General features: G+C 52.4%; 1 protein-coding gene across 1 annotated transcript; it reads right to left on the bottom strand.

The window, feature by feature from the left end:
• Positions 1–1,746: 1,746 nt before the first annotated feature.
• Positions 1,747–23,900, bottom strand: LOC109757170 (cytochrome P450 736A117). Its single transcript, XM_040403653.3, has 2 exons — positions 22,842–23,900; positions 1,747–2,561 (listed from the first exon to the last, which is right to left on the bottom strand). Exons 1-2 carry the CDS (start codon positions 23,817–23,819, stop codon positions 1,938–1,940), a joined length of 1,602 nt encoding a protein of 533 aa, XP_040259587.1. The 5' UTR covers positions 23,820–23,900; the 3' UTR covers positions 1,747–1,937.
• Between the last annotated feature and the right edge of the window lie 610 nt (positions 23,901–24,510).

Below are 24,510 nucleotides of genomic sequence, written 5' to 3'. Positions count from 1 at the left end.
ATGGAATTCACAATCCTGAGGAAGAGCTTTCGGCTCATCCGATAACGGCGCCGAAATGTTTTGTCGCCGTGAAGTGGAGCATCGGCGAAGTAGTCGGAGTAGAGCATGCAGTAGCCATCGAGACGATGCCGATTCTTTGCTTTCACCCGCCCCGGCGCCGAGCCACCTCGCCGCGGCTTTTCATTGCTCGCTAGCAGCTGGGCGAGGGCGGCGAGCACCATCAGATGCTCTTCTTCCTGGATGTCGGCCTCGGCTTCCTCCTCCAGCAGCGTGGCGAGCGCTTCCTCGTCATTCGAGTCCATCGCCGAGGCAGGCAAATCGCCGAACACCTTGCGCCCGGTGGGCGTGCACCCATCGCTAAACTGCCCCTCGGCGGTTGGAGGGGCTGCCGCGGCGAACCTCTCCTATTTTTCCGGCGGGGAATGGCTATCTAGCGGTGAAGGGCGGCGAGCGGCGCCGGGATATAGCTAGTGGCGGCCGAGGGCGCGGGGGGTGGGAGGCGAGTCGGGGAAGAAAATCTTGACTTTTCACCTGACGGTGTGGGCCAGCCGCGCTTTTCCCTTGCGCCGGAGCCCCGATCGCCCCCCAGTGCGCCGGGTTAGGCCTGCGGCCGCCGGGCAGAAAAAAGGGCCGAACCGGCGCTTTTCGTCGTCCCGGGGCGCGACTGGGGCTTTTTTTGGCGCCGGCGCCGAAAATGTGGCCTGGGGGGCTGTTGGGGGCGCGGCTGGAGATGCTCTAAGGCTTCTCAGACTACACTGATGTAGGGTGAACAATCAACATGGCACACTTTATTCTTTGGTATTGAAACTGAGCTACCCTGATACTAAATGTATCCTCATAATTGCGTCTTGTGGGAGCTATTAACTAGTACTCATGCTCTTTTTAGTTACGAGAAGAAGTGGCATAAATATATCTGATTTTGATCTTATTTTCAACGTAATGAATAAACTGGTTCTTAGCTACGATGAGCCTAATAGTCACCATGTGCTATCTAATGAGGCTGATTATGACAGGAGAGATTATTTATCGCTTCAGAATTAAGGTATTTTAAGGGACCAAAACTTCCTTCATGCACCCAATGACTTGGCTTAGGCTTCCTTGTAAAAATGTATCAAAATTTTAGAAGGTGCTCGTTATGTAAGTTAGGATGGTGTTGATGCATATTACCTAAGCAATGTGCATATCACCTCCATATCTTTTTATGTTCCCCGACCGTTTATATGCGACCCATTTGACTGCTGGACAGGCTTGTCATCTACAGAAATGTAAGCTACGAAGTTCAAGTACCTAGCAATATCATCTACAGAAGATGTACGCAAGGAGGTTCAAGGAAGAGTAGCATGCTGAAAACTAACCTGTGATGACACTCGCTATAAAGGTACTAAATGTAACTTTTTTGCCAGGTTTGTTGGACGCCACCGAGCGCACTACATGCACTACTTGGATGTGTAGACCTACAAGAAAAATGCACATGAGCTGATGTGTAAGATTTCCTGTCATATCAATGAAGTAATGTGCTTTCATTTGCTTCTTTTTTTATTCAAAGTGAACATGTCCAGATATAGAAATGGTTTTGGCTTGTTGAAAATAGTCAGCATATGCCCAACTAACTGCTTGGTTCCATGCTTATGTTTTATAGTATTCCTTTGTTATCTAAGTTCACTATGTGACTTGTGCAAAAGTCCTTGTTATGACCTCCTCGAATAAATCGGACGACTCTATTTTGACGTGGTCTGCACACTCTGCTATATGTAATTTAAAATATATATGTTTATCAGTTCTTGACATTTTACAGTTTTAATAGACGGGCGCGGCAACACACGTCTACAATGATCTCGTAATACATTTCAAGCAGTATATAGTACATACAAGAACACAGAACAACCACCAGTATGGAAGGTATGGCAGTACATCTTCAAGCAAGCCGCGCGCGCCGCTCAAGGAGACCACGGCTTAGCAACCACATGCAGCGCCGTCTTGAGTCGCACAGATATCCCAAACAGCTCGCTCAAGTCCAGCTTCGACGCTGCCCCGCCGGCCGCCAGCGGCGGCTCCCAGTCGAAATGGTACAGCAGGCCCGCCAGCGCTAGCTCCATCGACGGCACGGCGAACCCGACCCCGGGGCACCCTCTCCTCCCGGCACCGAACGGCACCGCCCTGAAGTCGTCATGCCCCGCCCCATATTCCGCCGGGTCATCCACGAACCGCTCCGGCACGAACTCCTCGGCGCGCTCCCACGTCGCCGGGTCCCGGCCGATGGCCCAGGCGTTGATCACCACGCGCGTCCGCGCCGGGACGCGGTAGCCCAGCAGCTCCGTGTCCTCGAGTGTCTCCCGGGGCAAGAGGAGCGGCAGGGGCGCGTGCAGCCGGAGTGTCTCCCTGATCACGGCCCTCAGGTAGCGCAGCGTGCCGAGGTGGTCCTCCGTGACGTGGCCGGCGCCATTGACGGCCGCGCGGATCTCGTCCTGGAGCTTCTGCATCACGCGCGGGTGGTTGATGAGCTCCGCCATGGTCCACTCCATTGTCGTGTAGGTTGTGTCTGTCGCGGCGGCGAACATATCCTGTATAATCATGCATGCCCAACAGGGTCAGGTTGTAGTACTTCGGCAGTTTTATATGTCAGATTTGCTAGCTATTCCTCGATCCAATGAAATTCAGTTTAGTTGCACATAAGCGAGCTCAAAGTCACCCAAATTATTATTTTACTTTCGGCCATTAATTGTACTCGAGCAATGCTATATCCACGTAATAGTTTACGACTTTACATAAATTTACGAACTATCTAACGTGGGAGTATTTGATTGGATTAAAGGCCAGAGTGAGGCCCACTCCATCTGAAAATCGGGGGGGGGGGGGGGGGGGGGGGGGGGGGGGGATTAGTCGAAAGTTTTTGTAGCAGCTATGTAGCCGTTTGTAGGTTTAGGATTAGGATTTTCGATTCTACTCCTTCCGGTCAAAAAACAAAGTGTTATGGAAGCCCCGACACGTTGTTAGGGAGTATTATTTTTGTCGTACCCAAATTTAGTTCGTGCACGGTCACCGACTTGACATTTCGGGCGGAGTGCCGACTACTAAGTGCTAAGCACTATTGACGTACTCCCTCCGTTTCTTTTTAGTGCGCATATAAGGTTTGGTCAAAGTCAAGCTTTGTAGAGTTTGACTAACTTTATATTAAAAAATAGAAACATTCACAATATGAAATCAATATTATCAAATGCATCATGAAACGTATTTTCATACTATATAGTTTTAGTATTGTAGATGTCATATTTTTTTATATAAATTTGGTCAAACTTTGTGTAGTTTGACTTTGACCAAATCTTATATGTGGAGTAAAAAGAAACGGAAGGAGTATTAGAATGGAAAAAATGACGCCAAAAGCTGTAGGGTAGTCGATAAGCAGTATTGGCGTCGTACGGCACGCCATTTGGTGCAGATACCCACCCCTAGGTGGAGGTGGACGACAAGCATGCAGCCTCTTTCCCTCGTCACCCCACGTCGAGTGAATAGCATAAAACTATCACAATTCGCGTTAGGGTTCCAAAAAACTGTGACGCCCGGATAATTAAGCTACGGTAAACCTCTATTAATGGTGCCATGTCATCACATTACCGTTGCCAATCCTCACTTGATCCAAATCACTGTTCGTATTCAAATTCAACTTTAAAGTCAAAAATTCAAATTTGTTAAACATGCATAGTAAAATGTTCAAAGTGTGGAAAATTCCATAACTAATTATGGTTGTGAACCAACATCTTTGCAAAGTGGTTTAATGCCTTTAACTAATTAAAACAGGGGCTAAAAATATTTATTACATGCTTTTAAATAGCAAACAAATATAAACCTATTTTATTAAAGTGTGAAACTTCTTGCGACAGAGGGGTAATTTAAAACACTAATTTAAGTGTTGGTCTCATATTTTTATAAAACTAAAATCTACTAGTAATAAAATAAAACAAAAAAGAAAAATAAATAAAAGAAACTGGAAAAGAATAAAAATAAAAAGAGGAGAAACCCCCCTACCCTCGTGGGCCTCGTGGCCCAGCTGGCCATTCAGCCGGCCGGCCAGGCCTGCCCACACGGCCTCCTCCTTCTCCCCCGTTCTCTGTTCAAGCGACCGAGGCGCGCCCGCCGTCGCCGCCGAACCCGCCTCGCCGACCACGCCGCTACAGGCCGTCGGGGTGGATAAGATCTCCACCGTGGCCTCCCCTCTCGTCATCTTCATCCATTCGCCCCCGCGTGCCTCTCCCTCTCTCGTTCCCCACCTCACCGAAACGCTCGCCGCCGTCGCCGCTCGATTCCGTGGCCACCGTGCCTCCCGCGCCTCGATCTGGAGCTCACCGTCTTCCTCGTCATCGTCTACGTCGCCTACGCCATCGGGACCGAGCCGAGCGCCTCTACCCCGACCGGAACGAGCTCGTCTTCAACCTTCGGATCGCCGGCGTTCGTCGCCGATTCCGGCTACCTCGCGCCCTCCCCGAGCTCACTGCCACTCCCTATGGCTCCGCTGTGAGCTCCCGCTTCTCATCCCCCTCTCCGTTAGCTCGCCCACGTCTCGTAGCCGCCGATGCCACCGACGACCGAACACTCCGCCGCTCGCGCTTGTCGCCGGCGTAGCCACGGTGACCCTTGGGTCACGTGCGTGCCACCATCGCGCTCACCGCACCGCGTAGGCCTCGTCTAGCCGCTTGGTTTGCCCGCAAACGCACCCAGCCCCGGTCCCGATGACGACCGAAGTCCAGCGTCCGCCTCGCCGCTCGCCGTCAATGTTCCAGACCACCGCAGCCTCTGCCACCACCCCAGATCGCCTCGCCGTCGTCTTCTCGTTCGAACGAGTCCAGCCGCGTCCGATTTGAGCCACCGTAGCGCAAATCCGGCGGCCTCCCGTGCGCGCCGCCGTGCGTTTTGGACGCCGGCGTTGCTCCGGCCGCCGTGCTGACCTGGCGCCAACGTGGCCCTATGGGGGCCACCCCAGTGAGGCTGCCAGGGGGCCTCGGCGCCCAGTTGACCACGTTGACTCTGGTCAACGCAGTTACTGTGCACTGACATGTGGGCCCCGTCTGTTAATTAGGCTAACTAAACGTTTTTATAAATAAAATTAACTTGTTAGACTAATTAGCCACTGACATGTGGGGCCCAGCTGCTAATTAACCCCCATGTTCAATTAAAATAACCCACTGCTAGCCCTCTGCCTATGACATGCGGGACCCACTGGCCAGTTTGACCAGTCAGCGGGTCTGTTGACCTGCTGATGTCATGTTGACACTCTGCTGACGTCATAATTCCTTTTCTGTTAATATTAATAATTCCAGAAAGTAATTTAATCTTTAAAAATTCATAGAAAATAAACCGTAACTCAGATGGAAATGTTTTCTACATGAAAGTTGCTCAGAAAAATCCAACGAATCTGAATACGCGGTCCGTTCATTTGTCACATGCCTCTAGCATGCTGAACATGGAACTTTCCCCCTCCGGTCATCTGTTTGGCACAGGTCCGGAACCAGGAAAACATTCCCGGTTGAATTCCCCCCTTCACCTATTCGTGTAGACATACGTTAGGTCACACCCGACACGTCGTATTACCACGTTATGCTTTGTGATGCTATGTTTGCTTTATATTTACTGTTTCTTCCCCCTCTTCTCTCCGGTAGACCCCGAGACCGATGCCGCCCCTGTGATCGACTATGTCGACGATGACCCCTCCTTGCCAGAGCAACCAGGCAAGCCCCCCCCCCTTGATCAACAGATATCGCCTATTCTTCTCTATACTGCTTGCATTAGAGTAGTGTAGCATGTTACTGCTTTCCGTTAATCCTATCCTGATGCATAACCTGTCATTGTTGCTATAGTTGTTCCCCTTACCTGCTATCCTACTGCTTAGCATAGGATGCTAGTGTTCCATCAGTGGCCCTACATTCTTGTCCGTCTGCCATGCTATACTACTGGTCGTGATCACTGCGGGAGGTGATCACGGGTATATACTATATACTTTATACATGACATATGTGGTGACTAAAGTCGGGTCGGCTCGTTGAGTACCCGCAAGTGATTCTGGTGAGGGGGCTGAAAGGACAGGTGGCTCCATCCCGGTAGAGGTGGGCCTGGGTTCCTGACGGCCCCCGACTGTTACTTTATGGCGGAGCGACAGGGCAGGTTGAGACCACCTAGGAGAGGGGTGGCCCTGGCCCTGGTCGGCGTTCGCGGATACTTAACATGCTTAACGAGATCTTGGTATTTGATCTGAGTCTGGCCATTTGGTCTATACGCACTAACCAGCTACGCGGGAACAGTTATGGGCACTCGACGTTGTGGTATCAGCCGAAGCCTTCGTGACGTCAGCGACTGAGTGGCGCGCGCCGGATTGGACTGGAACGCCACTAGGCTAGGTCTGCTTCCGGCCGCGTTCCCCTGCGCCATAGGATTTAGACCGGCATGCTGACCTCTCTGTTGTGCCTAGGTGGGGCTGCGACGTGTTGATCTTACGAGGCCGGGCATGACCCAGAAAAGTGTGTCCGGCCAAATGGGATCGAGCGTGTTGGGTTATGTGGTGCACCCCTGCAGGGAAGTTTATCTATTCGAATAGCCGAGTCCCTCGGTAAAAGGACGACCCGGAGTTGTACCTTGACCTTATGACAACTAGAACCGAATACTTAATAAAATACACCCTTCCAAGTGCCAGATACAACCCGGTGATCGCTCTCTAACAAGGCGGCGAGGAGGGGATCGCCGGGTAGGATTATGCTATGCGATGCTACTTGGAGGACTTCAAAACTACTCTCTTCAACATGCTGCAAGATGGAGGCTACCAGAAGCGTAGTCTTCGATAGGATTAGCTATCCCCCTCTGATTCTGGCATTCTGCAGTTCAGTCCACTGATATGGCCCTTTACACATGTACCCATGCATATGTAGTGTAGCTCCTTGCTTGCGAGTACTTTGGATGAGTACTCATGGTTTCTTCTCTCCCTCTTTTCCCCCTTTCCTTTCTTCCTGGTTGTCGCAACCAGATGCTGGAGTCCAGGAGCCAGACGCCACCGTCGACGATGACTCCTACGACACTGGAGGTGCCTACTACTATGTGCAGTCCGCTGACGACGACCAGGAGTAGTTAGGAGGATCCCAGGCAGGAGGCCTGCGCCTCCTTCGATCTGTATCCCAGTTTGTGCTAGCCTTCTTAAAGCAAACTTGTTTAACTTATGTCTGTACTCAGATATTGTTGCTTCCGCTGACTCGTCTATGATCGAGCACCTGTATTCGAGCCCTCGAGGCCCCTGGCTTGTATTATGATGCTTGTATGACTTATTTATGTTTTAGAGTTGTGTTGTGATATCTTTCCGTGAGTCCCTGATCTTGATCGTACACATTTGCGTGCATGATTAGTGTACGGTCAAGTCGGGGGCGTCACAAAAACTACCACATTTTTGTTTGTGATTGATAACTACCAAAATCGATGTCGGTTGTTTCAAAAAGCCCAAATCGCCTGCTGCTAAGAATTTAAACCGGACTATGATAGGTCGGACCCACACCTAACCAAACCGTCAGTTTAACTGATTGTTTGACCGTTAACTGATTTGTGGAGTCCACATGTCAGTGTCTCGTTTGCAAAAAATTGGTAAACTCCCTGTTCTTAAAGCAATTAGCTCCCTGAGGTGAGGGCGCTCGCCCACGCCCACCCTGAGGAACGGCGTCGGCCAGGTTGGAGGAACAGGCGGCGCAGGGAGCAGCTCGACACGCCGGGATCCATGGAGGCGCCGGCTCGAGGTGGTGGCGGTGTGGCCGGCCTCGGCGCAGATGTGGACCTCCACGCGGGCGACGGGCTCGATCCATGGCGGCGTCGGCTCGAGGTGGTGGCGGTGTGGCCGGCTTCTTCGTGGAGGCGGCCAGCGGAGGTGGTCGGCCTCTCTGCCGAGGTGGGCAGGGGAGGTGGCCGGCCTCTCCGCGGCGGCGGGCATCGGAGGTGGGCAGTGCGCCCCTCCATGACGCGTGGCGGCGCCCCTCTGGCCGGAGCATGGCCTCCCTGTAACACCCCGAGAATCATGCTACAGTAACTCTCTGAGATTAGGCTAATCATGTTGCTAAACAGGGCTTGATCACAATTGCATCACATTTCTTTTCAAACTCCTAGTTCAAACTTAATTAAAATCAAAGTGGAAAATAAAAGTTTTCAAAAATTTAAACAAAAATGTTCGGTGGGTGCCAAATAATACACTGGTAATTATGGTGGAGAAAACACATTTTTATAAAATACCTAAATACTTTTAAATGAAATAAAACAGAAAAGAAAATAAACAAATAAAAGAAAACAGAAAACAGAACAGACAAAGAAAAAGAAAAAAAAGAGAGAGAAGGCCCTCCCCCCCACTGGACCCCTGGCCCAACTGGGCCGACCTCCGGCCCAGCCGGCCTAGCCCATCTCCCACTCCCCCTCGCCCCCTTCCCTGTTCCCCTGACCGGGGTCGGAACAGGGGCCGTCCCCGCCGCACCCCCTCGCCGGCGACGGGGAGGATAAGGACGCCAGCCCCCCGCCTCCTCGGGCCTCTCTCCCACTCACCCCGCTCACCTCTCGGCCCCTGCGCCTCCCTCTTCCCTCCCAGATCCGCGCCACTCTCTTCTTCCCCACGCCCGACGCGCTCGCCGCCGTTCCCGTCGTTCACACGGCCACCGTGCCCCAATCGCCACCTCGCCGTGTCATACGCCGTCGCCGCCCTCGACTACACCACCTCCGCCTCTCCGTTGAAGCTCGGAGCCACTGCAACGGCCTCCCCGAGCTCGTCTTCAACTTCGGACGCCGGCGACCCCCTTCTTCCCCGGCGCCGACCTGCTGCTCCTAAGCTCTCACCGGCCTCCGTGTGCCGCGCGGTGAGCCTCTCTCCCCCTCCTCCCCTGTCCTTTCTCTCTCGCGCGCCCCCTAGCTTCTTCCCCGCGCGCGCCCGAACGCCGCGCCGCGGAGCTGGTCGCCGGCGGGTCTCCGGTGACCTTTTGGTCACGGGCTCAAGCCCGCAGCACTCCCCACCGCACGTAGATGCTCCCCAGCTCCTCCGCTTGCCCGATCTCGCGCCGAACCAACGTTGCCGTTGCTCGCCCGAAGCACCTCGCCGCCAGCGAGCTCGAAGCGCTCGCCCCCGCCCATTCCAGCCCCTCCGGCCACCACCGTTGGACGCGCGGCGCCGAGCCGCGTCGAACGCGCCCCGCCACGACCCCGCAGACCCCCTGTGCGTGAAACCCGCGCCCCTCCCGAGCCGCGCCGCCCCGTTTGGCTCGTCGGAGTCGCTCCGGCGCCGGCCGCCGACGTGGCTGGCCTGGCCCCCCCCCAGTGCCACTGCCAGTGGGCCCGTGGGCCCCGTTGACTGGGTCCACCCAGTCAACGTGCTGACTGGGCAGGCCCAGCCACTGACATGCGGGCCCCGCCGCAAAAAAAAAGAAAAAAAAAGAAAAGGAAAATGTTTTATAAATAAAAATAATTAATTAATCTAATCACTCACTGACAGGTGGGCCCAGTAGTTAATTAACTAAAAATTAATTAGTTTAATCTTCTGTTAACCCACTGTCTATGACAGGTGGGTCCCCCGTGTCAGTTTTGACCAGTCAACCGGACTGTTGACCGCTGACGTCACTCATACGTCATGCTGACGTCATATCCCTTTTCTGTTAATTAAATAATTCCAGAAATTCAAATAATCTTTGAAAATCCATATCTTTTAAACCGTAACTCGGATGAAAATGTTTTCTATATGAAAGTTGCTCAGAACGACGAGACGAATCCGAATACGCAGTCCGTTCGTCCACCACACCTCCCTAACCTATCGAACTAGCAACTTTCCCCCTCCGGTCCGTCTGTCCGAAAACGCGAAACATCGGGAATACCTCCCGGATGTTCCCCCTTCACCGGTACCACCTACTGTCGCGTTAGGGCACACCTAGCACCGCTCATTGTCATGTCACGCATCGTCATGCTTGTGTTTGCATTGTATTTACTGTTTCTTCCCCCTCTTCTCTCCGTAGACTACGAGACCGCCCCTGCTGCTGCCCAGTTCGACTACGGAGTCGACGACCCCTCCTACTTGCCAGAGCAACCAGGCAAGCCCCCCCCCTTGATCACCAGATATCGCCTACTCTTCTCTATTCTGCTTGCATTAGAGTAGTGTAGCATGTTACTGTTTTCCGATATCCTATCCTGATGCATAGCCTATCCTTGCTACTACTGTTGATACCTGTACCTGCAATCCTACATGCTTAGTATAGGATGCTAGATTTCCATCAGTGGCCCTACATTCTTGTCCGTCTGCTGTGCTATACTATCGGGCCGTGATCACCTGGGCGGTGATCACGGGTATATACTTATATACTTTATACATGACACATGTGATGACTAAAGTCGGGTCGGCTCGTAGGAGTACCCGCAAGTGGATCTTTGTGGCGGAGCGACAGGGCAGGTTGAGACCACCCAGGTGAGAGGTGGGCCTGGCCCTGGTCGGCGTTCGCGGTTACTTAACACGCTTAACGAGATCTTGGTATTTGATCTGAGTCTGGCCATTTGGTCTATACGCACTAGCCATCTACGCGGGAGTAGTTATGGGTATCCCGGCGTCGTGGTATCAGCCGAAGCCTTCTTGACGTCAGCGACTGAGTGGCGCGCGCCGGATTGGACTGGAACGCCACTAGGCTAGGTCTGCTTCCGGCCGCGTACGCAACGTGCAGGTGCGCATAGGGCGATGGGCCCAGACCCCTGCGCGCTTAGGATTAGACCGGCGTGCTGACCGCTCTGTTGTGCTTAGGTGGGGCTGCGACGCGTTGATCTTACGAGGCCGGGCATGACCCAGAAAAGTGTGTCCGGCCAAATGGGATCGAGCGTGTTGGGTTATGTGGTGCACCCCTGCAGGGAAGTTTATCTATTCGAATAGCCGTGTCCCTCGGTAAAAGGACGACCCGGAGTTGTACCTTGACCTTATGACAACTAGAACTGGATACTGAATAAAATACACCCTTCCAAGTGCCAGATACAACCCGGTGATCGCTCTCTAACAGGGCGACGAGGAGGGGATCGCCGGGTAGGATTATGCTATGCGATGCTACTTGGAGGACTTCAATCTACTCTCTTCTACATGCTGCAAGATGGAGATGACCAGAAGCGTAGTCTTCGACAGGACTAGCTATCCCCCTTTTATTCTGGCATTCTGCAGTTCAGTCCACTGATATGGCCCTTTACACATGTACCCATGCATATGTAGTGTAGCTCCTTGCTTGCGAGTACTTTGGATGAGTACTCATGGTTTCTTCTCTCCCTCTTTTCCCCCTTTCCTTTCTTCCTGGTTGTCGCAACCAGATGCTGGAGTCCAGGAGCCAGACGCCACCGTCGACGATGACTCCTACGACACTGGAGGTGCCTACTACTATGTGCAGTCCGCTGACGACGACCAGGAGTAGTTAGGAGGATCCCAGGCAGGAGGCCTGCGCCTCGTTCGATCTGTATCCCAGTTTGTGCTAGCCTTCTTAAGGCAAACTTGTTTAACTTATGTCTGTACTCAGATATTGTTGCTTCCGCTGACTCGTCTGTGATCGAGCAATTGTATTCGAGCCCTCGAGGCCCCTGGCTTGTATTATGATGCTTGTATGACTTATTTATGTTGTAGAGTTGTGTTGTGATATCTTCCCGTGAGTCCCTGACCTTGATCGTACACATTTGCGTGCATGATTAGTGTACGGTCAAATCGGGGGCGTCACAAGTTGGTATCAGAGCCGACTGCCTGTAGGAATCCCCCTTTCCACACTCCTTGGCCGAAGTCGAGTCTAGACATTACAAAACTTTTACAAACATGGCTGTGTGTCTTACGGGCCCACGTCGCCATTGGGTGGTACTAGGATCTTTTACTCCTCGACCTTTACTCTGGGACTCTGAACTCTCTTCTACTCGGGTTAAACGAATTTACTAACTCTAACACTAGGATCCCGTGACAGCATTCACCCCAAAGTTGGATAAGCCATAGTTGTTTCTTAGAGTAGTATTATGAACAATTCACCCACTGTCATTTGACTCCTTTGAAACGTCTTTGCTTTCAGATGGAACCCACGAGGCAGGTCGTTCGCCACACGACGGCCATTGGTGCCTCGGGATCACCTGCGGTGCTAGCTGAGATGATGACCTATCTGGGTTATCGCTGGCACCCTGAGTACACCGTCTACGAGGAGTACCAGGACTTTAACCAGGAGCAGTACCGTGCCATCGTCCACCTCTACTCTCGGGAGTATGACTCCACTACTGTGCTTCACACCGCACATGGAGTTGGTGTGACCATCGATATGGCTGTCCACGATGCTGCCTATGCTGCTCTGACACGTCTTCGTGGAGAGTATCGGGAGTTGGACACCTCCCCTTTCAGGCACATTGCTATCGCATCCGATGATGGTGCGGAGGGATACTATACTGCTGCCTACTCCACTGTCACCCGAGAGCCCTTCTACCATCAGAACCTGGTTCTGCATGCTGATGGGCTGGATCGAGCTAACCGAGCTCTTCGCCACGAGATGTACACCACCCGTCAGCACCTTTACCGTGCTCTGACGCTGCTGCACCCCTTTGTCCGATCTGGACAGGTACCGCGTACTGCGATCTACCCAGCCAGGACCGTGATGCCCCACGGTGTCGGTTGGCCAGAGGTGGGAGGCTACTCCCCCGCACTTGGTCCTCTTCTGCCACCTGAGCGTCGGGCTCTACACCTGAGTATCCGCGGCCCCCAGTCTGCTGACGTGGAGGGCTATCCGTTGCCTCACTACCAGCTGTCGGGCTACGATTACCTCCACAGTACCTCTTGGGACTGATGTAGGCTTGCTAGTAGTATTAGTTGCAGTCGCCGCGAGCCTGTATGCCGCCTATGATGTATTAGTCTATGTACTGAACTCTGTGTACTGAACTCTGTGCATGACCCCTTTTGTAAGCTATGCCGACTACTATGTAGTAGCTATCGTGCTCCTTTCGTTATGCATGTTTCATCATGAATGATTCTTGTCTTAGCACATATTCTCAATGCTGATCTACCCCGGTTATATATTAGCAGGATGGTTAGACCAGGTGGTCGTGGTCGTGGTGGCGATGCCCCACCACCACCTGAGTACATGGCTGGTATGATCCAACAGTTTGAACTGAACCGCCAATTCATGGAAAATATGATGGCCCAGTTTCCTCGCCCCAATATGAACCAGCAGCCAGCTCAAGTGACTCTTCAAGATTTCATACGCCTCAACCCAACCATCTACCGCAGCTCAACTCAGCCTCTGGATGCTGATGACTGGCTCCGTGACATCACCTATGAGATGGAGTCTGCTGATGTAGCCCCTGCCAGCTATGTCACCTTTGCTTCCTTCTTCTTGAAGGGACCCGCAGCTCAATGGTGGGACAGCCACAGGCGTACTCTGCCAGCTGGAACAATCATCACATGGCCAGACTTCCAAGCTGCTTTCCGTGCCCGCTTCATTCCTCAGGGAGTCATGGACCGGAAGAAGTGTGAGTTCCGCAACCTCACCCAAGGCAACAAAACTGTCGAAGCTTATCAGCGGGAGTTTCTGGACTTGTCCCGCTATGCTGAAGAAGACATTGCAACTGATGCACGCAGACAGGAGAAGTTCCGTGATGGCCTTCAAGCTGACATCAAGCTCGCACTTCTAGTGCATGACTTTGCTGATTTCTCCACCTTGGTGAACAAGGCCATCAATGTCGAAACTGGTCTGCAGGAATACCAGAGCTCTCACAGGCGCAACCGTGACACGGGCTCATCTTCGGGCTCGCCCGCACAGAAGCGTAAGATATGGATCCCGAACAGCATGTACCGTCCAAATGCATCTGCCCCAAGGCAGACCTATGCTGCACCTCGTCTGCCTCCACCACCATCTAGGCAGTCAAGACTTCCAGCTCCACCATCCCAAGCTCCTGTTCCCACTCCGAATAATGGCTTGTGCTTCAGGTGTGGTCAACCAGGACACCGTGCTAGAGAATGCAACCAGAACCAGAATCAACTGGCCCTTCCAGCAACTGGCCGTGGTAACAATCAGCCCCGCAACAACAATGCTAAGTCTTATGGTCGTGCTCATGCCAACCACGTTGATCTCAACGAGGCTCAAGACCAGCCTGCTACTGTGATGGGTCCACTCCTCGTAAATTCAGTACCAGCATCTGTTTTATTTGATACAGGTGCATCGCATTCATTCATGTCAGAAGATTTTGCATACAAGCACGACGTTAAATGTGAGGAGATGAACACTTTGGTACTGGTCAAAAACCCCGTGGGACAGTGTCAAACCTCCTTGGTTGGCATTGATGTCCCCGTGGAAATCGAAGGGCTGGAATTCTATGCCTCTCCCATTATCCTGAAGTCGTCTAACATCGACCTCATTTTGGGTATGGATTGGTTGAAAGCGCATACTGCTTCTATAGTTTGCGCCACTAAAACCGTCCATCTGCTACACCCTTCAGATGAAATAGTTGCTTACCAAGCTCATCTGGTGCAAAATGCCGAGGCAAGGCTCTATGCATTGAACGCTGCACCACTCGAGGGCATTGAGAACATTCCCGTCGTGCGTGAATTCCTCGACGTCTTCCCTGAAGAACTTCCAGGGATTCCCCCTGCTAGAGCTGTCGAATTCATCATCGACTTGAAACCAGGCACCACTCCTATAGCCAAGCGACCCTACAAAATGCCGCCGCATGAACTCCTTGAGCTTAAGGAGGAAATCGACAAATCTCTTCGCAAAGGATTTATTCGCCCAAGTTGCTCTCCTTGGGGAGCACCTTCTCTCTTTGTCAAGAAGAAGGATGGGACAAACCGGTTAGTTCAAGACTACCGTCCTATAAACCAAGCTACCATTCAGAATAAGTACCCTCTTCCTCGGATCAATGATCTGTATGATCAACTGGCGGGTTCGTCAGTGTTCTCTAAGCTCGACTTGAGGTTGGGCTACCACCAGATCCGTGTTCGAGAAGAGGATATCCCAAAGACCGCCTTCGTGACTCGCTATGGTTCATACGAGTACACCGTCATGTCTTTCGGTTTAACCAATGCTCCAGCCACCTTCTCTCGTCTGATGAACTATATATTCATGGATTACCTCGACAAGTTCGTCGTGGTTTATCTGGATGATATCCTGGTATTTTCCAAGAACGAAGAAGAACATGCCGAACATCTTCGACTTGTGCTGGAGAAGCTACGAGAACATCAACTATATGCCAAGTTCTCCAAATGTGAATTCTGGCTACCGGAAGTAACCTATCTTGGGCATGTCATCTCTAAGGATGGTATTGCCGTCAACCCCGAGCGAGTTCAGGCTATTCTTGATTGGACTCCTCCCAAGAACGTTAAGCAAGTCAGAAGTTTTCTCGGTCTCGCCAGCTATTGCCGTCGATTCGTCGAGAACTTCTCTAAGATCGCCAGGCCTCTGACTAACCTGTTGCATAAGGGTGTCAAGTTCCAATGGACAGACAAATGTTAGGAAAGTTTCCAGGCACTCAAAGACAAGTTGACTTCTGCTCCAGTTCTAGCTCCACCTGATACTAAGAAGGACTTTATCATTTACTGCGACGCTTCCCGTCAAGGATTAGGCTGTGTCCTAATGCAAGACCGCAAAGTGATTGCTTATGCCTCTCGGCAATTGCGCCCTCACGAAGAGAACTACCCAGTTCACGACCTCGAACTTGCTGTTGTCATTCATGCGCTGAAGCAGTGGCGACATTACCTTCTCGGTAATCGTTGCGAGATCTTCACTGACCACCAAAGTCTGAAATATCTGTTTACTCAGCCAGATCTGAACCTCCGTCAACAGAGATGGATGGAGCTTGTTGCAGACTTTGACTTGGGTATTTCCTATACGCCAGGCAAGGCTAATGTAATGGCTGATGCCTTGAGCCGCAAGTCTTACTGCAACCACCTCCAGGTTCATAAAGTTCGGCCCTCGCTTGTTGAAGAATTCAGGAAGCTGAACCTCCATATTGTTCCTCCGGGTGCACTCGCTCCCCCTCCTAAGGAGTTTGGCAAGGTGAACCTCCACGTTGTTACCCAGGGTTCCCTCAATACCCTGGTTGCTAAACCAGATCTCGAGGACAGCATCAAAAGGCTACAGAAGTATGACTCCGAAGCCCACAAGATTAAGCGCTACCTCGCAGAAGGAAAGCCCTCATTCTTCACTATTGCTGAAGATGGCACATTATACTTCAAGGGCCGCCTAGTGGTGCCATGTGCAGAGAAAAACCTGGATATGACACAGGAAGTTATGAAAGAAGCTCATGATACACCTCTGTGTATCCATCCTGGTAGTACAAAGATGTACCAAGACATCCGTCAGAGATTCTGGTGGCCTAATATGAAGCAAGCCATTGCTCGTTATGTTGCTGAGTGTGACGTTTGCCGTCGTATCAAAGCAGAACATCAAAGGCCTGCTGGAACTCTGCAACCTATCTCTATTCCTGAATGGAAATGGGACCATGTTGAGATGGACTTCGTCACTGGATTTCCCAAATCACAGAAAGGTAATGATGCTATTCTTGTCGTCATTGACCGGCTTTCCAAAGTTGCACATTTTCTGGCAGTCAAAGAAACGATCACTGCTAGCCAGTTGGCAACGCTCTATATGTCCAGGATTGTTTCACTCCACGGTATTCCATTGGTTATCAGCTCAGACCGTGGCAGCTTATTCACTTCAAGATTCTGGGCAAGTTTCCAAGAAGCTATGGGAACTCATCTGTCATTCAGTACTGCGTTTCATCCTCAATCGCAAGGGCAAGTTGAACGCGTCAACCAAGTTCTCGAAGACATGCTTCGAGCTTGTGTTATTTCCTTCGGCAAGAAATGGGAGGAATCTCTCCCGTATGCTGAGTTCTCTTATAATAATAGCTATCAAGCTAGTCTGAAGATGGCCCCCTTCGAAGTGTTATATGGACGAAAGTGCCGAACCCCTCTGAACTGGTCAGAAACTGGGGAACGTCCACTCTTCGGTCCGGATATTATCCAAGGTGCCGAAGAACAAGTCCGCATTATTCGTGAGAATCTCAAGACTGCTCAGTCACGTCAGAAGAGTCAGTATGACCGTCATCATAAAGACATGGTCTATCAACCTGGCGAAAAGGCTTATCTTCGAGTCACACCTATGAAGGGTGCTCACCGCTTCGGGATCAAGGGCAAACTAGCTCCTCGCTATATTGGCCCATTCACTATTCTCGAAAGGCGTGGAGAAGTGGCATACCAACTGGAGCTACCGCCGAACCTTTCTCAGGTTCACGATGTGTTCCATGTGTCACAGCTCCGCCGTTGCTTCAAGGACCCAATCCGAGCTGTGGATCATGAAGTGCTCGAATTGCAGCAAGACCTCTCCTATAAGGAGCATCCGGTCCGCATTCTCGACCAAGCTGAACGCCGCACACGTCAGAAGGCGATCAAGTTCCTCAAAGTCCAGTGGTCGCACCATTCTGAAGATGAGGCCACTTGGGAACGAGAGGATCGTCTGCGCGAAGAATACCCCGCACTGTTTCCTTCTACCTCCTAAATCTCGGGACGAGATTTCTTGTAGTGGAGGAGATTTGTAACACCCCGAGAATCATGCTACAGTAACTCTCTGAGATTAGGCTAATCATGTTGCTAAACAGGGCTTGATCACAATTGCATCACATTTCTTTTCAAACTCCTAGTTCAAACTTCAATTAAAATCAAAGTGGAAAATAAAAGTTTTCAAAAATTTAAACAAAAATGTTCGGTGGGTGCCAAATAATACACTGGTAATTATGGTGGAGAAAACACATTTTTATAAAATACCTAAATACTTTTAAATGAAATAAAACAGAAAAGAAAATAAACAAATAAAAGAAAACAGAAAACAGAACAGACAAAGAAAAAGAAAAAAAAAGAGAGAGAAGGCCCTCCCCCCCACTGGACCCCTGGCCCAACTGGGCCGACCCCCGGCCCAGCCGGCCTAGCCCATCTCCCACTCCCCCTCGCCCCCTTCCCTGTTCCCCCGACCGGGGTCGGAACAGGGGCCGTCCCCGCCGCACCCCCTCGCCGGCGACGGGGAGGATAAGGACGCCAGCCCCCCGCCTCCTCGGGCCTCTCTCCCACTCACCCCGCTCACCTCTCGGCCCCTGCGCCTCCCTCTTCCCCCCCCAGATCCGCGCCGCTCTCTTCTTCCCCACGCCCGACGCGCTCGCCGCCGTTCCCGTCATTCACACGGCCACCATGCCCCAATCGCCACCTCGCCGTGTCATACGCCGTCGCCGCCCTCGACTACACCACCTCCGCCTCTCCGTTGAAGCTCGGAGCCACTGCAACGGCCTCCCCGAGCTCGTCTTCAACTTCGGACGCCGGCGACCCCCTTCTTCCCCGGCGCCGACCTGCTGCTCCTAAGCTCTCACCGGCCTCCGTGTGCCGCGCGGTGAGCCTCTCTCCCCCTCCTCCCCTGTCCTTTCTCTCTCGCGCGCCCCCTAGCTTCTTCCCCGCTCGCGCCCGAACGCCGCGCCGCGGAGCTGGTCGCCGGCGGGTCTCCGGTGACCTTTTGGTCACGGGCTCAAGCCCGTAGCACTCCCCACCGCACGTAGATGCTCCCCAGCTCCTCTGCTTGCCCGATCTCGCGCCGAACCAACGTTGCCGTTGCTCGCCCGAGGCACCTCGCCGCCGGCGAGCTCGAAGCGCTCGCCCCCGCCCGTTCCAGCCCCTCCGGCCACCACCGTTGGACGCGCGGCGCCGAGCCGCGTCGAACGCGCCCCGCCACGACCCCGCAGACCCCCTGTGCGTGAAACCCGCGCCCCTCCCGAGCCGCGCCGCCGCGTTTGGCTCGTCGGAGTCGCTCCGGCCGCCGACGTGGCTGGCCTGCCCCCCCCAGTGCCACTGCCAGTGGGCCCGTGGGCCCCGTTGACTGGGTCCACCCAGTCAACGTGCTGACTGGGCAGGCCCAGCCACTGACATGCGGGCCCCGCCGCAAAAAAAAAAGAAAAAAAAAGAAAAGGAAAATGTTTTATAAATAAAAATAATTAATTAATCTAATCACTCACTGACAGGTGGGCCCAGTAGTTAATTAACTAAAAATTAATTAGTTTAATCTTCTGTTAACCCACTGTCTATGACAGGTGGGTCCCCCGTGTCAGTTTTGACCAGTCAACCGGACTGTTGACCGCTGACGTCACTCATACGTCATGCTGACGTCATAGCCCTTTTCTGTTAATTAAATAATTCCAGAAATTCAAATAATCTTTGAAAATCCATATCTTTTAAACCGTAACTCGGATGAAAATGTTTTCTATATGAAAGTTGCTCAGAACGACGAGACGAATCCGAATGCGCAGTCCGTTCATCCACCACACCTCCCTAACCTATTGAACTAGCAACTTTCCCCCTCCGGTCCGTCTGTCCGAAAACGCGAAACATCGGGAATACCTCCCGGATGTTCCCCCCCTTCACCGGTACCACCTACTGTCGCGTTAGGGCACACCTAGCACCGCTCATTGTCATGTCACGCATCGTCATGCTTGTGTTTGCATTGTATTTACTGTTTCTTCCCCCTCTTCTCTCCGGTAGACTACGAGACCGCCCCTGCTGCTGCCCAGTTCGACTACGGAGTCGACGACCCCTCCTACTTGCCAGAGCAACCAGGCAAGCCCCCCCCCCTTGATCACCAGATATCGCCTACTCTTCTCTATTCTGCTTGCATTAGAGTAGTGTAGCATGTTACTGTTTTCCGATATCCTATCCTGATGCATAGCCTATCCTTGCTACTACTGTTGATACCTGTACCTGCAATCCTACATGCTTAGTATAGGATGCTAGATTTCCATCAGTGGCCCTACATTCTTGTCCGTCTGCTGTGCTATACTATCGGGCCGTGATCACCTGGGCGGTGATCACGGGTATATACTTATATACTTTATACATGACACATGTGATGACTAAAGTCGGGTCGGCTCGTAGGAGTACCCGCAAGTGGATCTTTGTGGCGGAGCGACAGGGCAGGTTGAGACCACCCAGGTGAGAGGTGGGCCTGGCCCTGGTCGGCGTTCGCGGTTACTTAACACGCTTAACGAGATCTTGGTATTTGATCTGAGTCTGGCCATTTGGTCTATACGCACTAGCCATCTACGCGGGAGTAGTTATGGGTATCCCGGCGTCGTGGTATCAGCCGAAGCCTTCTTGACGTCAGCGACTGAGTGGCGCGCGCCGGATTGGACTGGAACGCCACTAGGCTAGGTCTGCTTCCGGCCGCGTACGCAACGTGCAGGTGCGCATAGGGCGATGGGCCCAGACCCCTGCGCGCTTAGGATTAGACCGGCGTGCTGACCGCTCTGTTGTGCTTAGGTGGGGCTGCGACGCGTTGATCTTACGAGGCCGGGCATGACCCAGAAAAGTGTGTCCGGCCAAATGGGATCGAGCGTGTTGGGTTATGTGGTGCACCCCTGCAGGGAAGTTTATCTATTCGAATAGCCGTGTCCCTCGGTAAAAGGACGACCCGGAGTTGTACCTTGACCTTATGACAACTAGAACTGGATACTGAATAAAATACACCCTTCCAAGTGCCAGATACAACCCGGTGATCGCTCTCTAACAGGGCGACGAGGAGGGGATCGCCGGGTAGGATTATGCTATGCGATGCTACTTGGAGGACTTCAATCTACTCTCTTCTACATGCTGCAAGATGGAGATGACCAGAAGCGTAGTCTTCGACAGGACTAGCTATCCCCCTTTTATTCTGGCATTCTGCAGTTCAGTCCACTGATATGCCCCTTTACACATATACCCATGCATATGTAGTATAGCTCCTTGCTTGCGAGTACTTTGGATGAGTACTCACGGTTGCTTCTCTCCCTCTTTTCCCCCTTTTCTTTTCTATCTGGTTGTCACAACCAGATGCTGGAGTCCAGGAGCCAGACGCCACCGTCGACGATGACTCCTACGACACTGGAGGTGCCTACTACTACGTGTAGGCCGCTGACGACGACCAAGAGTAGTTAGGAGGATCCCAGGCAGGAGGCCTGCGCCTCGTTCGATCTGTATCCCAGTTTGTGCTAGCCTTCTTAAGGCAAACTTGTTTAACTTATGTCTGTACTCAGATATTGTTGCTTCCGCTGACTCGTCTGTGATCGAGCAATTGTATTCGAGCCCTCGAGGCCCCTGGCTTGTATTATGATGCTTGTATGACTTATTTATGTTGTAGAGTTGTGTTGTGATATCTTCCCGTGAGTCCCTGACCTTGATCGTACACATTTGCGTGCATGATTAGTGTACGGTCAAATCGGGGGCGTCACACTCCCGCACGATGGTGGAGAGCCGGAGCGGGTGAGGAGGTAGCAGCCCTCGGCGGCGCTGCCTGTGCCAGATCTCGCCGGCCCCGCAGGTTCCAAGCGGTGACTTGGTGCGCGGCGGCGACATGGCCAGGGAGGAGCGTGGGGATGGCCGACGGGATTTTGTGGGCGGGATTGCTTTTTGATTGAGGGACCCGATTGCTTTTTCTAAATGGTTATAGGGGCTATTCTGTAAAAATAAGGGCATATTTTTATATTTGTAAAAGAACCCAGGGTTGAAGAAGAAATTTACACGAGAATTTTTTTATTAGAGAAACAAACGGTCAAACGGACGGTTTGTTTAGGTGCGGGCCCGATCTGTCATAAACCGGTTTAATTTCTTAGCAACGGAAGATTTGGGTTTTTTGAAACAGTCGACGCTGATTCTGGTAGTTATCAGTCACAAACAAAAATGTGGTAGTCTTTTAAAACCTTAACGCGAATTGTGGTAGTTTTATGCTATTCACTCCCCAGCGTCGACAATGGAGTGGAAGGGAAGATGGTCAGGATCAGCGCTCCCTATACCTCTGAGAGCAAGTACAATAGGTCCTAATCAGCAGGCTATAAGCCATTCCACATCATCAATATCCTAGCTGTAAGAGAGAGAAGGGAAGAAAGAGAAGGAACCGGGCGCTTCACTCGTTGCCGGCTCTAGCTCTAGAAACAAGAAAAAGTAACCCACATGCAGCCGTGTGCAAGGTAAAAAGCTGGGCGTTCCTTCCTCTCTCCCAATCAGGTGAGCTTCCTTGTCTCCATCCACATGCAAACGTTGATTATTATAGTCATTCTAATAGCCGATGTATAGTCAGACTAGCCACAATGGATAGTAACATAGAGTAGTAACATGCTCATGTTACTACTTTATGTTACTACCTCTATAGTGGGGAGTAACATATGTGTGGTAACATGCAACACTTTATTTATTATGCTATAGACTCATCTTGTCTTGATATGTGTGATATTACTCATACTAGTAGTAACTAGCTATGTTACTACATGCCTCTCTTCCTTCATTTATTACTTGCCACATCATCTATTTTATCTAGATATATGTGATTACTACCTATGTTACTCCCATTGTGGATAGTCTCAATCTATTATACAAGTGGGCTTTAATGAAGGCTGTATGTGACATGGCCTTCGCATATAGCCAACGGACGGCTCTCTTATTAACCATGCTCTGAACAGTTTGCACATCAATCGACTTGTATTTGGATGAGAGCTAATTAATCAGCAAACCCGGTTCTTCCTACGTCCACATCCAGCGTGGAGCTGATCGTTGCAAACTTGTGCTATAGCACATGTTTGTTAATTAATAATAAAAAAGTAGCGCTTGCTAATCTCTGAATGCCGGAGAGGGTGAAGGCCGGTAAATGGGCGGGGCAAGTCGGCGGCGCGCGGAAGGACCGAGAAGAAGAACACAGTGGCAGCGTGATCCTGACCATTGGATGATGATCGGACGCCCCAGAAAATTGACTACCGCTGTATTCTTTTTCCAAAATAGGTGCTCCCGTACAAAATACACGCACGAACAACGTACGTACCAGCATAATGGCCTTGATGCTGACCACGTCGAACCGGACTCCGCCGGCCTCCTCTCCCGTCTCGCTCACGTCCAACAGCACGTCCACGAAGTCCCGCTGATCGTCCAGGCCGTCTCCCACCACCGGCCCGCCGGCCAGACGCCGCTTGCGGTGGTCCGCGATGACCCGCTCGAGCAACCCGTCGAGCGCCTCGAACGTGCGCGTGGCCCGGGCATTCAGCCCCGTCAGCGTGTCCACCCATGCCAGCCACGGCACGAACTCCCCCACCGTGGGCGTCCCCAGCAGCTCCTCGAAGTCGTCCAGCACCTTCCTCAGCTTCTCGCCCCCGTCGTCGCCGTCGATCCCGTACTCCCCGTCGCCGAACGCGGCCCGCTTGATGACGGCGTTGGAGTAGGAGGTGAGCATGTCGCTGAGGTTCAGCACGCCCGGCGGGTGAAGCGAGCGGCGGCGGACGCCGTCGAGCAGGGCGGCGACCTCTTGCTCCCGGACGCGGCGGAAGGACAGGATGCGGCGGTGGTTGAGGAGGTGGACCACGCAGACGCGGCGCGCCTGGCGCCAGTACTCGCCGTAGGGCGCCAGCACCATGTCGCGGCCGTAGAGGAGCCTCTCGGCCATGCGTATCTGGGCGCGGCTCGCGAAGGCCAGGTCGCGGGTCTTCATGGCCTCCTGCGCCGCGGCGGCCGAGGAGGCCACGACGGTGGGCACGCGGCCGAGGTGCAGGAGCATGACCGGGCCGTGCGCCTCCGCCAGCGACCGGAGTTTCCGGTGCGGCAGGGACCCAAGAAGGGGCAGGTGGCCGAGGACGGGAAACCCCGGCGGCGACGGAGGCAGCCGCTGGCCGCCATCGGCGCAGGACGGAGAGAGCTTCTTCCTGGCAGAGAAGAGGAACAAGGAGGAGAAGATTGGCACCAGCAGGGCGAGGAGGAGGAGGAGGAATGGCGATGAGCGCAGGAGAGCGGAGAGTGACGAGACGTCCATGGCTCAGCCTGTGTAGTGTAGCGACGCAAGCGCACCTGCACCCTCTCTGGCTCTGTTTATTATGTAGTTGGTGATGCGAGTCCTATATTTTTGTTTTCTGTAGAATCCTCCAAGATAGACTACGTTAGATATAGACTGGATCGTCTTCATATGTTCACCTGTACCGCACGCTAAATGCAGACACGTAAGACGTTGCTGCTGCTCGGCAACGGCAACGATATATTGGATAGTTTTATATATCAGGGTGGCGGTCCTTTTGTCATTTGGCACGTGCTGCCGCTGGTGCTGACACTGACTGAAACGGCGGATCATCCCGCAATAATTCAAATAAAACAGCAGTATAGTCATATGTCTGCCTATTTAAATGGCGTATATATCTTAATTTCCCACCGCAGATTTCAGCAAAAGATATGAACACAAACGACAACGTTGAAACGTGAAAGTCAGCATGATCTTTTCAGCGAAATGGCAAATTGTCAAATGAACACCAGTGTTGGCCCATGTGACCGATCGGCAACGCTCTTGACCTATATACTGCTCACCCCCGCAAGATCGACGCGCCTCGGACCGGTGCGAGAGGGTAGATGGCCCTCTCCGACAACACTTGGGTGCACGAGAGATTTGCGGCGAGGTCCGGTGGTTCCTTCTCGAGACGTGAGCTCGCTCTTCCTGACAATCGCGGGGGTGGATG

The sequence above is a fragment of the Aegilops tauschii genome, chromosome 3 (assembly GCF_002575655.3).
Source record: "Aegilops tauschii subsp. strangulata cultivar AL8/78 chromosome 3, Aet v6.0, whole genome shotgun sequence".
In the NCBI taxonomy this organism is placed as follows: Eukaryota; Viridiplantae; Streptophyta; class Magnoliopsida; order Poales; family Poaceae; genus Aegilops; species Aegilops tauschii.
Note: the sequence above shows the minus strand (reverse complement) of the source record. Positions and strands in the feature narration are given on the sequence as shown.

What these genes read in the sequence shown, in the direction of transcription:
- LOC109757170 (XM_040403653.3), bottom strand. Translation starts at nt 23,819, where the DNA reads ATGGACGTCTCGTCACTCTCCGCTCTCCTGCGCTCATCGCCATTCCTC. An exon ending in GCATCAAGGCCATTATGCTG is followed by an intron (nt 2,562 to 22,841) that starts GTACGTACGTTG and finishes ATGATTATACAG; the next exon opens with GATATGTTCGCCGCCGCGAC.